Source organism: Nymphalis io, chromosome 27, assembly GCF_905147045.1.
Source record: "Nymphalis io chromosome 27, ilAglIoxx1.1, whole genome shotgun sequence".
In the NCBI taxonomy this organism is placed as follows: domain Eukaryota; kingdom Metazoa; phylum Arthropoda; class Insecta; order Lepidoptera; family Nymphalidae; genus Nymphalis; species Nymphalis io.
The window spans coordinates 4,806,154-4,822,025 of NC_065914.1; the positions used below are offsets into that span (position 1 = coordinate 4,806,154).

A 15,872-nucleotide genomic window follows, 5' to 3' on the forward strand; every position below is an offset into this window, starting at 1 on the left:
TTTTCACCATGCGTACGGTGGTAACAAGCCAGGCGGATGTTAGCATCCTACCACCAGGTGAGCAGATGGTCGCTCAGATATCCCTTAGTCGCCTCTTACGACACCCATGGGAAAGAGAGGGGCAGTGAAATGTATTCTTTCTCCGTCACTGCACGGACTGTACTCTTGAAATATTATTTTTGTTATGTTCAATGTCGCGTATCACTTTCTGACATTTTACGACTGTTTTCCGCGGTGATCGAGTTTGTTCTTACAGAATAGCCTACTGAATTACGGTGGATTTTCTTCAATTCTGCTGTATCGTCTGGGAGTATCATCAAATGGCGGTAGACCAAATAGCTCTGGTTGGAAGTCCATTAGAGATTTGATGACGATTGTCGCGTGACGTGTGTGTTCTCGATCGAGACGTGAGTCAGGGATCATGACTACCTGGGTAAGGTACCAATTAAGCATCACCAATTTTTATTAAGCTAATTATAAAGAGTCAAATGGACCTGTTGGTGTGATCACCACTGCGTATAGATTCCTATTTCCATTCACCTTGGGAACTATAATGTTATTTCTCTTGTGCCTGTAATAACACTGGCTCACTCAGCCTTTAAGGCAAAACACAACTATACTAAGTATTGCTGTTTAGCGGTTGAATATTTGATGGGTGTGTGCTACTTACTCAGACATACTTGCATAAAGACATACACAGATACACTCAGACATAATTGAAGTAATTCCTATTATAAAAAGAAATATAATAACATTTCGATGTAACTTTATGTTATAAATACATAAATTTTACCTGCATTCCTGCTTCTACCGCTGACGTCACACCAACTGATGAATCTTCAAATACAAGACACTGTAATTTAAACAGTCCTTATTATAAACTATACTCAATAATAATAATACATATGTAATCAACATAACACTTGGAAATATTTTCTAATTAAGATGGTAATGAGCTGAACTTATTGTACTTGACCTGTCTTTTATATTCTTTTACATATGGGTGAATAAGAGGTCTTTGTACGCTAGTTGTGCAATGCTATTGAACGAACCGAGCTTGGTAAGTAAACGAATAAATTTGATTTCTTTACATTTTTAAATAGCATACAGTGTAACCTGTTTCGGTTTCGGCTTATCAGGAAATCTGGATGCTGCCACCAGGTATATGTCAGGTTTTGGCTTCCCTCGGGACACTTCTGGATCTGTCACGCTTACCTTGATTGAAACAACAATAACAAACTTCGTTATTATATAAACAAAAAATAATCTTGTATAATAAGTTTATATTTTAACTTTTTATTAATAAGCCACTGCTACTTATATCACAAATATATTACAAACAAATATAGACAGAGGTCCCTGTTACCAGGGAGCGCCGTGCGTCTCCGACATACCAATACAACAACAGCGCGGCAGGCGGCGCACGTTTTATATACGCGTTTGCACGTTTGAGTATGATTGGTTATGTAGAATTGAACTCAACTTACATAGGAAGAATCTAAGTCTTTGAAGCTGTTTTTTCACTTTTATTTGTTCCTTTAAGCTTTCAATCATCATCATTTTACAGACTATCATTTATAGGTAGCTGAAGTTTCAGCTAATTCAACTGAACAGTTATTTTATAGCATTTTTTTTCGAATAAATGTTCGATATGATTCTATAAAGTGACATAACTTTTTATTTATAAACCGATTGAAATAAAACAAACATTAAATTTTAAGTGAAGATTGGCACAATAGCTTATTGAAAACCGCACCCATATCAGTTAAGCCATTTCTAAGATTAGCTTGTACAAATACACAGAGACAAAAATTGTAACAATCATTATTTTGGGTTCTAATGCGTTGATAAAAACCCCCAAATAATAGTTTTGCTCATAAACCTTGATACATACTTTGTGATGAAATAAACCAAACAGCTTCGGTCTGGCCGTAGCATGAAGTCTAACCGCTTGCTCAGTTGAATTCGTCGCTAACGCCGTTGGAATCTTGCTGTCGTGGAGATGAGTTAGAAGACGTTCTGCTCCTGAGTTATAACTTTAATTAATGTGATTTGCGGATAAGACTTTTTGGTTTGCATGCCGGAAAATACTTCAAAAACATAACCTGGCCCATAGGTGAAGGACCGATTTATATAAAAATCAAGCATAAACAGACTTTGTTGGCAAATATCCTCTGTATTCATTTACTATAGGTGCTCAACTTTCATATATATAATTTGGATCCATGAACTAATTTCGTGCTCGACGGTTAAATAAAACATCATAAAGACTATTCCAACCAGGATTATTTATTTATTTAGGAAATCAGCATGTGTGATTGCGTCCATCAATCTACAATAGAATAAAGTATTGGAATCAGCTTCAAACCTTAAGAATACTTTTCACTGGTGGTAGGGCTTTGTGCAAGCTCGTCTGGGTAGGTAGGTACCTCCCACTTATCAGATATTCTACCGCAAAACAGTAGTACTTGGTATTGTTATGTTCTGGTTTGAAGGGTTAGTGAGCCAGAGTAATTACAGGCACAGGGGATATAACATCTTAGTTCCCAATTTTGGTTGGAGATGGTTAACATTTCTTATATTGCCAATGTCTATGGGCGTTGTGTGTGTGTAATGTCGCGTCCACCTACCTATAATATAAAAAGAACGCCTGTCCAGCAGTAGAGCATTTATAAATAAATAACCTTTTTGTAACGGCGCACTCGGCAACAATTTCTCAGCTAAATCTCCCAATTGCTTTTCAAATTCATTAATGGATATCGGCATTTTCAATTCATTGACTATAGTTTCACAAATTTGTCTATCAGTTACACCGTACATCTGCAAAGTTTTGAATTAGCGTAGTCGATATCAATACCCTTTAAACTAATTTTCTAATTATTTTAAGTCATTTAGATCGACGCGAGGCCGTTGGAGCAAACGTGTTTTAGGGTGGAGACTGCGGATCGGCAAACGCAAGGGCGTTCTCCAGCCAGGTTGACAGATGACCTAAAGATGGCGAGAATATACCAAAATATAGTAGTGAACCGAGTAAATTCATTATACATAATTGCTTTTTTCGACCATAAGGCTTGTGTATTCCTATCATTGATCACGGTGGCTGTTCTGCATGAAAATACGGAGGCATTGGCCATTGCGGAGGATTCACGTAAAGGCGTTTTAAAAGCGATAAAAAGGGCGCTACGTACTCGAAGTCAAACTTCTACTCGCATAAGTTTAACTACCTCACAGTCAATCGCTTTAAATCTAGTAAATGTAAAAGTACTACTAAATAATATACATATAAGTTCATGTTAAAGTACATAAATCACTTACCCTGACTTGTAAATCTTTTGTATATACTCTGTTATATTTTTCGCATATTTCCTTTATCATTTTATGGTAAATAACTTCAGAATCTAGAAATTATAGGTGCCGGGTTCAATAACATTTGATTATATATTTAAAGATGACTGTCAAATAAAACTCAGAAAAAACCTGGAGAAGCTAGAAGTGCGTTTTTTATTAAGAAGGAAGGTACATTGGCGCTGGAAGAAGTATAAACCCTTCCTTGCCAACCTTAGGAACTAACATGAAATGTCCCTTGTGCTTGCACACTGGTTTATTCGCCCTTCAAACCCGAACAAAAAATTCTAAGCAATGCGGTTTGGCGGTTAAATATATAATGAATATGTGAATAGTGATTACAGAATCAGATAGGCTTACACAGGGGGCCCCACCAAGTGTACAATTCCGTGCCTTGGAAACCACATAAAGCCAATGGCAATACGGCTGATCTTGTTTTGGTCGTATTGGATTTGCCGTCCTATCAGATTATGGAAGTGAAGGAATAGTGTGCACCTATGTTTGCGCACACTTGTTCACTACATGTTCAGCGCAGGTGGCTACCCTTGATCACCCTCTGATGACGTCATATCCACTCTCCGACGTTGTGTGTGTAGCGCGAATATAAAATACTTTGTCGTTTCTATGGGTTTATATGGGTGTACATATGTACACACACGGAGAAACGACACAGCAAAAACTGATTATTTTAGTTACTGGCAAACGTTCTTATTTTTATTATATTTCGATGAACCTTTATGTTTTATTGGTTTTCTGTAATTATAAATTATTTTAGCGTATATGAGTGTTTTACTCATACGACGTACGCATGTGGCTTTTTTTTTAATGTATAGGCTAGCGCTTGACTGTTATCACACCTGATGAAAAGTGAGATACAGTCTAAGATGGAGCGCGCTTGCCTAGAAGATGCCTATTCACTCTTGACTTGAAGGTACCCATATTGCAGGCGGTGGGGAAAACGGAGGTTTGGTATTCCAGACCTTGGCGGTGCGTATCAGAAACGAGGAAGCAAATCGTTTCGTACGTGTCTTAAATACGTCAACTACGTACGGGTCCAGATTTTTTCGATGCCTCGCAGTTTCGTGGTAAACGGTGACGGGGGAACCAAATTAAATTGTACCTGAGCACACTCCGAAATATAGCCGCCGCGTGTGGAGGGGGTATCGGTTGTTAGGTCATATCGTCAGATCCAATTTACATGTCAACCTGCTTTATCCAATCGTCCTGGGTACCATCCACTCGTCACATGAATATGTGTCGCCAAGAAGCCTTACCGGAATACCACAGATAAGGGTAAATGATGGAATTTAACCAGTGGCAGAATAGAAATAATATAGTTCCCAAGTTTGGTAGAAAATTAACGATATTTGGGATGATTAATACTCACACAGCTCCAATGTTTAGAGCCGTGGTGACCACTTATCCATGGCACATTTGCCTGGCCACACGATAAAAAATAGTATAGCTTTCACAATGAACGCTATCCTTATTACCTTATCATTGTTAATATTAATTGTCGGTTGTATATTTAAATGCGATTGACCCTAGTGCTATGACACTATTATTTATTAAATTAAACATTTATTAATATATTTATTGGAATAGGCATATCTAAAGTACATATATTAAACACTTTAGAAATTAGTATTATCATATCATAAAATGTAATACGGGCTTGTATATATATATATATTATATATATATATATTATAAAAAGAAAAAATTACATTAGCAGCAATAAGTAACAGCCTGTGAATGTTCCACTGCTGGGCTAAGGCCTCCTCTCCTTTTTTTTGGTGCCACATGTATATTCTACCAACCCGCATTGGAGCAGCGTGGTGGAATAAGCTGCATACCTTTTACTCAAAAGGGAGATAAGGACATAGCCCAGCAGTGGGACATTAACAGGCTGTTACTACTACACTTAAACATTCCCCGTGAATAGTTTCGTCCATCGGTGAAAACTATATTAAAATCCCTTGGGTAGTTTATGAGTTAATTGCGTTCAGATGGATAGACAGACGCTGTTCAAAAATTTTGTTTTATTATATTATGTAGTAATGTAGTAATAGTTAAAATTGCAGAGCTATGTTCATTGATGTAAATTTATATATAATTTGGTATTTCCTTGATTTGTTATATAGTATTATAACAAATCAAGGAAATACCAAATTCAAGAAAAAATTCAAGGTGATCTTTAAACTTTAACCTGCATTTATTGTAGATGAATTAAAATTTCGATTTTATTAATCACTGGCTGTGTGTACGTGTACCCGCGGCTTCACCCGCGTATTATTAGTTTTATTTTCGTTAGATAAAATTAGTATTTATTCGATTTTGCAGCACCCGGATCTAGATAGGGTAACATAAAATTGGCCATGACAAAAACATTATTCCCTTAAATGTATTCCGACATACTTGAATGTCTTTCCCTGTGTTCCATTTATTGTGGACATCATCAGAGTTAAGGGTACCAGCTGAAACCGTTGCTGGGTTTCGTCAGTTACACTGAACTTATATTGTTATAGTTTGCTTAGTTCCGTAATGTGTAGGTTTTGCAATGAAATATATTCTTATCCAGATGATGCAGTTCTTCCTCGAGGAGAGATCTGGTGTTCTCGTTGCTGGTAAGGTTTAGGACACCGCGAGGTAAGTGACCGCAAGTTCATTTGGAATGGTTTATTGACTGCTCTTGGAAGTGCATGATCGTTTTAATTATGTATGTTTGTATTATGTGTGTAAAAATATTTAAATCAATTCATTTATTTCGATATTTGTATATAAACAACGTTTTATTTCTTATGACTCGACTGTGTAGTTAATATTTGTGTGTTTGTATAGGTATACTGTTATATCGAAGTACTATACGATGTGTATCTATTTTTACATTATTTATGTTAGTTAAGATCGAGGTTTTTTTATAATATAGATTTAGGTAAGAGTTAAGTTGGAGTTTTTACCGGAGATCGTTACATGAGTATCACAAACCTGCGTTGGAGAAAAGTATTGGAATGAGCTGTTGTGGTGGGTACATTTAGAGGAGATTACTATACTTTAAGATGACATTTTGTGTAATACTGTAAAAGGCCTGTGTCACTGAATGAATTGTGCACACAGAAATTGTTTTGTAAGTAACAGTATTAGGACGATGCCTTGTACCTAAATGGATTACCCGTTTTTTTATTTATTTAACAAACAATAACGTACATTGAAATTAGATCAAAATCAAAATGAAGTCTTAGATTATCAGCAGAATTAAGGATACAGTTATGGACATTTTCTGCTCGAGTAGACAATTTTGCTCTTCTTAATTTATAATCGCAAAAGATTCTTGTCAGACGACTTGTTTGGTGTTTGGAAGTATGTGATCAGTAGATATAATAAATGTATTAAATTTAAATATTATTAGGTTATTACATGTTCGACGCGGCTGATCGTGACCGTTACGGTCGCGCGGAGGCACCACCTTGCATCGGACACGCTCGAGCTTGCTTCTCTCAATGTCCTAACGTTAGTTTAACATTGTTTGTGATTTTTGCGTTCCGATCTTTTAATTAGCAAACTTAACCACATAAGAAATTTATTCATGGTAATATAATATACATTATAGCAAATATTTCTTTGAATTTTGACCCCATAAAATGGCGGTGTTGTCCGGCTACAGTTACATTCGCGAGAGTGGAAGGAGAGAGTTACCACTTGTCTTAAGTGGTGCTTTATAGTGATACTTACTTTATCTAAAAGTAATTAATAAAATATATTGTATATTGTTTTTAGTTGGCATTGCAAATTAATCCTTCATACATTTAATAAATCTAGGATACATTTTAAATTATATTTAAAATATCGCAGGTACCATCGTTGGTTGAGAAATTAGGCGCAAATATACCACCGGTTTTGAAAGAATCGCACGACGACGATTCAAAAGACGTACGTAACACATAATATAGAGTTTCTTTTTAAGCTTCCAACGTAAATTAAATAAGAATTCAGTTTAAATTAGAATTTGACTAAATGTTTCAAGCTTTTATGGGGGGAGCCAATAATAAATAAGGGTAAATTACTTTTGTCGGTCACGAGAATGAATGAGACAATAGAATAAAACCTACTTACTAGACGTCAAACCTGATGGTCGTAGAAGTCGAGACAGGCCCAAGCTTAGGTGGCTGGATGCTGTGAAAAAAGATCTAAGGGAATCGGGCTGAACAACTAGAGCGAAGATAGCCAAAGACAGATCCATTTGGAGAAATGGATGGAATGGAAAGGCTCGCCCGTGGCTGTAATACCTCCGATGATAATGACGATAAATTTATTTTTGTTGATCATAAAACAATTAGAGCTTACATACTACTAATTTTATTGTATTTAATTTAATCGCAATGTAGAAGCGTGGTGGTATAAGCTGAACAATTAGAGAAGGTCCTATAGTAGGATATTGGCAAGCAGTTACTTTTCACTTGTTATGGCTAATATTGTTTAGTAAATAGTGTAATGTAATGTGATGAAACTAAATTTTTTTTATTTGGTTATAGGTAACCGTTATAGCTGATAAATCGAAAGCAGAAGTGCAGAAAGATGAAGATAAGGAGGTTGGTAGTAATGGATTTTTTGTTATCTATGTGTCCAAAATTGGGTGTCACGTATCCCTGATCTAATATATTTAGACGATTCTCGATGAAGATGAGCTTATCCAGCAGTACATACATTCATATTATTAAAAATATTAATGTAATATTTGTATGTCTTGTTACTAATACCGTAGTAGTCTCATCCTATATTTTAATTTGCTTTTGGTAAAACGAAATGTTTGGTTGTAACTCGACCTAACCTACTTACTATCTCTACGATTTAAAAGTGTCCATGACTGAGACTGTGCCGTAATCTGGCTGGTGTCGTAGTTCGTTCAGACCTATGGGCACTCGCTCTTTTCAAAGCGAAAAAATTCAATTAGCAATCATTTGACGGGCCGGTTGGCGTGGTTGGTAGATACTTGCCTTTCACGCCGAAGGTTGTGGGTTCGATTCCCACCCAGGACAGACATTTATGTGCACGAACATGTCTGTTTGTCCTGAGTCTGGGTGTACTTATCTATATAAGTATGTATTTGAAAAAGAAAAGTAGTATATGTAATATATCAGTTGTCTGTTTTCCATAGTACAAGCTCTGCTTAGTTTTGGATTGGGCTGGGTGTGAATAATGTCACGGGATAATATAATATGCATTGTCAGGAGTATATGGCGAGGATCTAATAACAGTAATTTATAACGATTAGGTACTTTTTGAAAATTAGAACGGGGTATTATTTGGGGTTAATAGCAGGTCAGGTATAACTTAATTTTCATGTTCTTAATATGTGTTTATAATTCATCTCGTGCTCGGTGGTTAACGAAAATACCGTGAGGAATCTACATGTGTAGCATGAAAATTTGCCACATGGGTGTATGTGTGTGTGTGTGTGTGTGTGTGTGTGTGTGTATGTGTGCCACTAACTCGAAATTGAGCAGGACAGTGAAATGGGTAATAATAATAATAATACTTTATTGTTATCCAATACATACATATTTTAAAAAGTGGCCCTGACTCCTGAACTGGTGTTACCCGTGCGTCAGAAGTCAGTTCCTTCCCATTCAATTATTAAAAAGTTACAAAGGGTCTTATTACTAATTATTGTAAGTTAATCCAAACCGTGTGTACGTGAGTGTGTAAATATGTGTGTGTGTGCTATAATTGAGCGTGTGATGTAGATGTTCATTTATGAGGTAGTTAATAGTTTCTCAACGTCTTCATAATTAAGTTGTTTTAGCCATGTTTTAGTTTTGCCTTTTAATTGGTAGTTATTAATATTCTGTATTCTTGAAAATTTATTTAAATTTTTATAAAATCTAGGTGCGAGACTGTTATATTGTTGCTGTGCAAATTTACTTTTAACATTATTGTAGGGAAATCGATCTCTTCTACTGAAATTAGTTGTGGGTATGAATGGGACAACTGTTTTATGGTATTTTTGTATACATAGGTGTACAAAAAGTTTTCTCACAGATAAAACATTCGCCTTTTCGTAAACCTTTTTTGTTGAAAATCGGAATGGTAAATACATAATTACTTTAAGTAGGGCTCGCTGGGCACGCTCAGCCATTAACATATGGGTTTTGGCAGCGGCACCCCATGAACAAATACAATACGTAAGTTTACATTCTGCTAGAGCTTTATATGTTCTTATTAAGAGGGGAATATCACGCTCAGGCATATTGCATGCCTGAGCGTTTTAAAAATGTATATTAATTTTCTTATTCTTTTACAAACTGATGCTATGTGTTTATTCCAACTAAGTATTTCATCTATAATTATACCCAAGTATTTGATGTTTGATACTCTAGATAAGCTTGTGCATGTACAATGGGGGCGTGTACGTTGTCGATTCTATTACATGGATATGTATGAGTGTACAACTTAAGAGTCTTTTGGTACTCATGCCTTAGTTTTACTGAAACAGATATACTTCGTCTTACTGGTATTAAGTGTTAATATGTTGTCCTCCAGCCAAGAAATAATAGTGGAAAGTCCATTTTCAGCCAGGTGGTGCACATCCGCCCACGTAATCCCATGAAATAGAATGACTGTATCGTCGGCAAACATTTGTATATCAGCACCTTTTAGTTTGGTATTGCATAGTTCGTTGATATACACTAAGAACAGCGTTGGGCCTAGAGTACTCACTTGGCGAACACCGTAGGTTGTTTTAATTAAAGTTACTTGTATAGTTGTCGACTCTCACGCACTGCCTGCGATCGGTTAGATATTCCTGAAACCACTGAAGAACATTACCGCGTATTCCAATACTTTCATGACGAGTTGGTAGGATCGGAATGGATATTGTATTAAATGCTTTCTGTAGATCTAGGAAAACCCCAGACATTTCTCTTTATTATATGCGGTTATTTTAGATGATAAATGAAGAACAGCTTCATCAGTGGAACGAGAGTTGCGAAAACCAAATTGGCTCTCTGATAGGAAGTTATTGCGTTCCAGATCTTTTATTAGCAATTTTTTCTATAACTTTCGAAATTGAGCTTAATAGGGAAATAGGCCTATAATTACTGGCATCTGTTTTATCACCCATTTTGTAAATGGGACATACGACAGCATTTTTAAAAATCTTTGGAAAAACACCAGACTCAAAACTTAAGTTTATTAAATACGACATTGGCATGGCAAGAACATGTCTCGAATTTTTAAGTATTAAAGACGATATTTTATCGATCCCGGACGCTTTGTTTGATTTCAGACAACAAATAGTACTTAAAACTTCATCAGGGGTCGACAAATATAACGATATACATTTCAGGGGTACAGTATAAGATTTAGGATGTTAGCATTTAGAAAGTGTAATTTCATTAGTATTTAATTTTTCTAGTGTTTGTCTGGCTAAGTGACTACCCACAGATGTAAAAAACTTATTGTACTCATGATTAAGGGAGTCTATAGGAGACGGGCTCAGTTTTAACAAGTCTGTAGAAGAAATTTTAACTTTATCAATGTTACATACCTCCTTCATTACTTTCCAAGTTTCACTTATATTATTTTTATTTAATTCTAGTTTTTGTTTAGAATATTGTCTTTTTAACATTTTTATTACTTTTTTGAGTGTATTTCTATATAAAGTGTATTTGATATTAAGGTCAACATTATCACTGTATTTTCTTATTTGTTTATGTAATTTATCTCTTTTTCGTATTGATTTGACAACCCCTATAGTCATCCATGGTTAAAATGGAATAAATGGAAGCATTAATAGGTCCAACCGTTCTCCTCAGTGGGTCTTTTGTCCAGAGGGTGGATCTACCAGTTATCTGTCCGATAGCTGGTTGGAATCACTACGGGTACGCGACCCCGGACTGCTCTAGCTACTAGTGTCACATTCCTGTATCTTCCGTGACCACAGTATCCTCACCCCTCTCCTTGATACGTTGTTTCCCAAAATTATCCCAGCGTCACGCCAAAGAAGAAGGAAAACTAATATTAAACCCGGAGCGGTGCCTCCGTTTAGGCGTAAGCCAGTCACCTGCGGCCAAACCAGCACCACACGTATTGACTCGTCATTCCTGCGGATCCTGCTGGGGAGGAGGAGAGGGTGGCATGGGTACTGGGCAAGCCCGTGTTGCCATAAAGTCGCCAGGCCCGGGCGTAGCAGCATCCACGGAGAGGACACTTCGCTCACCTGTCTTGCAGGTGGAAAACAACACGGAGAGTGGCAGTCACCGGTTATAAGTCAGCACGAATAGGCGTAAGTGCGGACGCCAGGGGCCACTCTTGACAGTAGGAGGATCCATCGTAGATCCATTGATCAGTTACCGCCTGCTTTAAGTCGGGCAGCCCCCGATCAATAAGGTACTGATCCGCCTCAGCGTTAACTTGTTCCGCCTGGGTGAACGGAACACAAGCCTTACAGCTAGACGTTGACGCTGTGACATTAACCACCTGCTCAAAGGAACATAAATCCCAAAACCCACACCAACGCTGCTTACATGCGCTTTGCGACATGGAATGTCCGAACGATGAGGACAGGCTTCCCGAACACCTACGGAAGCTCCGATTGCGCCCAAGAACTGCGCAAAACTTACAGTATCGACGTGGAGCTTACAAGGCTCAATATTGATATTGTAGCCTTACAAGAGACCAGAACTGAAGACGAAGGGTCTTTGCGTGAAGCTAACTACACTTTTTACTGGAAGGGCAAGAGTTCCTTGGAAACATGGTCTTGCGTCTAAACACAAAAAGCGGCTTTGTCACGCTAATTTCCGCTTACGCACCGACGCTTAGTTCAAAACCCGAGACCAAGGATCAATTCTACGGCCAGCTCGATGAGACAGTGCGCAGGGTAAATCCAACTGACAGACTGCATATTTTGGGTGACTTTAATGCCCGCGTCGGTCAGGGCACATCAGCCTGGCCTGAATGCCTCGGTGCACACGGCATAGGGAAGCTTAACGACAACGGACAACGACTGTTGGAGTTTTGCTCAAGGCACCAGCTGTGTGTTACCAACACCTTTTTTAAAGGCAAAATGATGCGGAAAGTCTCGTGGATGCACCCTCGATCTAAACACTGGCACCAATTAGACCTTGCTCTTACAAGAAGGAGGGATCTACGGGAAACGCTCCACACGCGGGCGTTTCACAGTGCCGATTGTGACACCGATCACAGCCTCGTTGCTACTAAAGTCCGACTTGTCCCTAGAAGAGTCCATTCTTCCAAGCCACCCGGTCGTAAAAACATAAATCTTTTCAAGACTCGTGACATGGAAGTAGTGGAGTCATTTGGGGAACTCGTCCGCGAAGAAGTTGCAACTTGGGATAGTACGGCATCAGCGCGAGTCGAATGGGAAAAAGTCAAGTCTCTTCTCACTGACACTGCAGGCAAGATTTTTGGCTATCAAAAGGCAAAATCTTACGACTGGTTTCAAGAAAACGAGGAGCACTTACTTCCCTTGATTGACTCGAAACGCCAAGCCGCTTTAAATTTTCGCCTTAACCCTTGCGATGCGACGCGTAAAGATCTCACGAAGGCAAAAGCCTCACTCCAGCGTAGCACGCGCTTCTTTGTAAATGCGTATTGGACAGAGCTTTGCCAAAGCATCCAAGCGTGCGCAAACGCGGGGGATATTGGCGGGGTGTACGCGGGCATCAAAAGAGCTCTTGGACCTACTCCAAAAAAGACGGCACCTCTCAAGGAAACCGACGGTTCTGTTATAACAGACAGCACCCGTCAGATGGCAAGATGGGTAGAATACTACAAGGGGCTCTACTCGTGCCCAGTGGATATTCAGCCAGAAGCAATGGAGCTTGTCCCGAATCTGGCAACTTGGCACGAGCTAGACGTTGCACCCACAGTAGAGGAACTTTATCTGGCCGTCAAGAAGCTCAAATGCGGAAAGAGCCCCGGAAAAGACGATGTTGTCACCGAAGTCGTCAAGCTTGAGTGCCTCTTGCCCATCCTTCATAACCACCTGGCTAAGTGCTGGGAAGAAAACTACGTCCCTCAGGATATGCGAGATGCTAACATCGTCACTCTTTATAAAGGCAAAGGCGATCGTGGCGACTGCAACTGTTACCGCGGTATATCTCTTCTTAGCATCGTCGGTAAAGCCTTTGCCAGGGCCATTTTAGGCAAACTACAAAGGCTCGCCGACCGCGTATACCCTGAAGCACAATGTGGTTTTAGGTCCCAACGGTCAACTGTCGACATGATATTTTCACTCAGACAGCTACAAGAAAAGTGTAGGGAGCAACATACCCCCCTAGTCATTGCATTTGTAGACCTAAATAAGGCTTTTGACTCCGTGAGCAGAGAGGGGTTGTACTCGGTTCTTGTCAGAATTGGATGCCCCCCAAAACTCCTAAGGATAGTGCAATCGTTCCACGAAGGTATGGAAGTCACCGTCCTGCACAACGGCAACGCATCCACGCCATTCGACGTACGCCGTGGCGTTCGTCAAGGTTGTGCACTGGCCCCCACCTTGTTCGGAATATTCTTCTCGGTGCTTCTGAAGGTTGCTTTTGGAGATGAACAGCAAGGCGTCCACTTACACACGCGAACCGATGGTAGGCTGTACAACATCTCAATGCTCAAGTCCAAACGCTACAGGGAGGACCTATTTGTAGATAGTCTCCTCTTCGCTGACGACGCTGCCTTCGTTGCTCATGACCAAGCTCAACTCCAGAGTCTAATGGACAAATTTGCCAGAGCGTGCGACCTCTTCTCAATGTCCATAAACTGCAAGAAGACCGTTATTTTAGCGCAAGGATGTTTAGAGCAACCAGTCATCTTGCTTAACGGCGCACCTTTACAGGTGGTTAAAAAATTTTGCTACCTTGGGTCGCATTTGTCAAGCAATCTCTCGCTTGATGCAGAGATCGACTTCCGCATCGGCAAAACAGCCTCTATGTTCGGGAGGCTCTGTTCAAGGGCTTGGGATAACAGACACCTTACGGTAAAAACGAAAATGCTTGTTTACCAATCATGTGTCCTAAGCACACTCTTGTATGGAGCAGAAACGTGGACAACGTACGCAAAACAAGAACGCCGACTAAACACATTTCACTTGCGCTGTCTTCGGAACATTCTGGGCATCACATGGCAGGATCGCGTGACAAACGAGTCTGTTCTAGGCAAGGCACAGCTGCCTAGCATCATGGCCATTCTCAAAAAAAAACGGTTACGGTGGCTGGGACACGTGCATCGAATGGAGCAGACCCGTCTTCCAAGGCAAATACTACTGGGAGAGGTTGTGGATGCAAAGAGGTCTGTTGGGCGGCCTATGCTCCGTTACAAAGATTGCGCTAAGCGTGATATGGTTGCGTTTAACATCCCTAGCAATCGATGGGAGGAACTGGCAGAGGACCGTGCCAAGTGGCGACGCCTTATTTACGAAGGTCAATCAAAGCATGACAATGACTGGTTTAAACTACTAAAAGAAAAACGCACTAGGCGTTATGAGCGGGCTTCAAACCCCCGCCCATCTGGGGGCGCATACACTTGTCGGAAGTGCGGCCGGGGGATCCTCTCTCGCATTGGTCTTTTCAGTCATGAACGCAAGTGCCTTCGCGATGCCGCTTAAATCATCTGTCAAAGATGCAGAGGCCTATATATATCTCCTCAGAAGATAGGGCTTGGCTCAGAAGTTTTAAAAGCAGTTTTTTTTTAGTTAAGTTAGCGCTTGACTGTTATCACACCTGATGGAAAGTGATGATACAGTCTTTTTTTTATTTTTATAGAATAGTAAGGTGGACGAGCATATGGGCCACCTGATGGTAAGTGGTCACCAAACGCCCTTAGACATTGGCATTTTAAGAAATGTCAACCATCGCTTATAGCCAATGCGCCACCAACCTTGGGAACTAAGATTTTATGTCTCTTGTGCCTGTAATTACACTGGCTCACTCACCCTTCAAACCGGAACACAACAATATCAAGTATTGCTGTTTTGCGGTAGAATATCTGATGAGTGGGTGGTACCTACCCAGACGAGCTTGCACAAAGCCCTACCACCAGTAATAATAAGATGGAGCGCGCTTGCCTAGAAGATGCCTATTCACTCATATTACTTGAAGGTGCCCATATTGTTTGTTACAATATAGTGATTTACATTGAATATTTAATTTTAGGTGAGATTTGAAGAGCCGGCATCATTCACAATATACGGAATGGAGGTTACAAGTTTGAGAAGGCTCAACAAATATGAGAAATAATACCCAAAAAAAAACAAACGCAATAAATTGACAGCTTGTCAGGCTTTACTTATATATACATGTAATGGATAGTTCTCGCCTGTTCATGTATTGTAAAATGTCCGTATGTATGGCGACGCTCAAAACGGTATGTGACGTAAGATTGATTTATATCCTGTCATAGATGATTTTGTAAGAACAGACGGATGTACAGACTTAGCATTATCTTTATTATTATTTTAAATTTAAGTGAATACAAAAAGCGGTAATTATAATTATTTTTCCTCACGAACTGTGACG

At 39.3% G+C, this 15,872-nt stretch overlaps 2 protein-coding genes across 2 annotated transcripts in view; one reads left to right on the forward strand and one right to left on the reverse strand.

The window, feature by feature from the left end:
* LOC126778863 (putative fatty acyl-CoA reductase CG5065) overlaps nt 1–15,872 on the forward strand; it is a 106,965-nt gene that overhangs the window by 51,741 nt on the left and 39,352 nt on the right. The gene's annotated exons all lie outside the window — the stretch shown is intronic.
* LOC126778923 (probable pseudouridine-5'-phosphatase) lies at nt 254–3,392 on the reverse strand. Its single transcript, XM_050502678.1, has 6 exons — nt 3,316–3,392; nt 2,685–2,820; nt 1,895–2,025; nt 1,117–1,215; nt 794–853; nt 254–429 (listed from the first exon to the last, which is right to left on the reverse strand). Exons 1-6 carry the CDS (start codon nt 3,373–3,375, stop codon nt 271–273), a joined length of 645 nt encoding a protein of 214 aa, XP_050358635.1. The 5' UTR covers nt 3,376–3,392; the 3' UTR covers nt 254–270.

What these genes read in the sequence shown, in the direction of transcription:
- LOC126778923 (XM_050502678.1), bottom strand. Translation starts at nt 3,375, where the DNA reads ATGATAAAGGAAATATGCGAAAAATATAACAGAGTATATACAAAAGAT. An exon ending in CAAAAGATTTACAAGTCAGG is followed by an intron (nt 2,821 to 3,315) that starts GTAAGTGATTTA and finishes AAAACTTTGCAG; the next exon opens with ATGTACGGTGTAACTGATAG. An exon ending in GAGTGCGCCGTTACAAAAAG is followed by an intron (nt 2,026 to 2,684) that starts GTTATTTATTTA and finishes GTTATAACTCAG; the next exon opens with GAGCAGAACGTCTTCTAACT.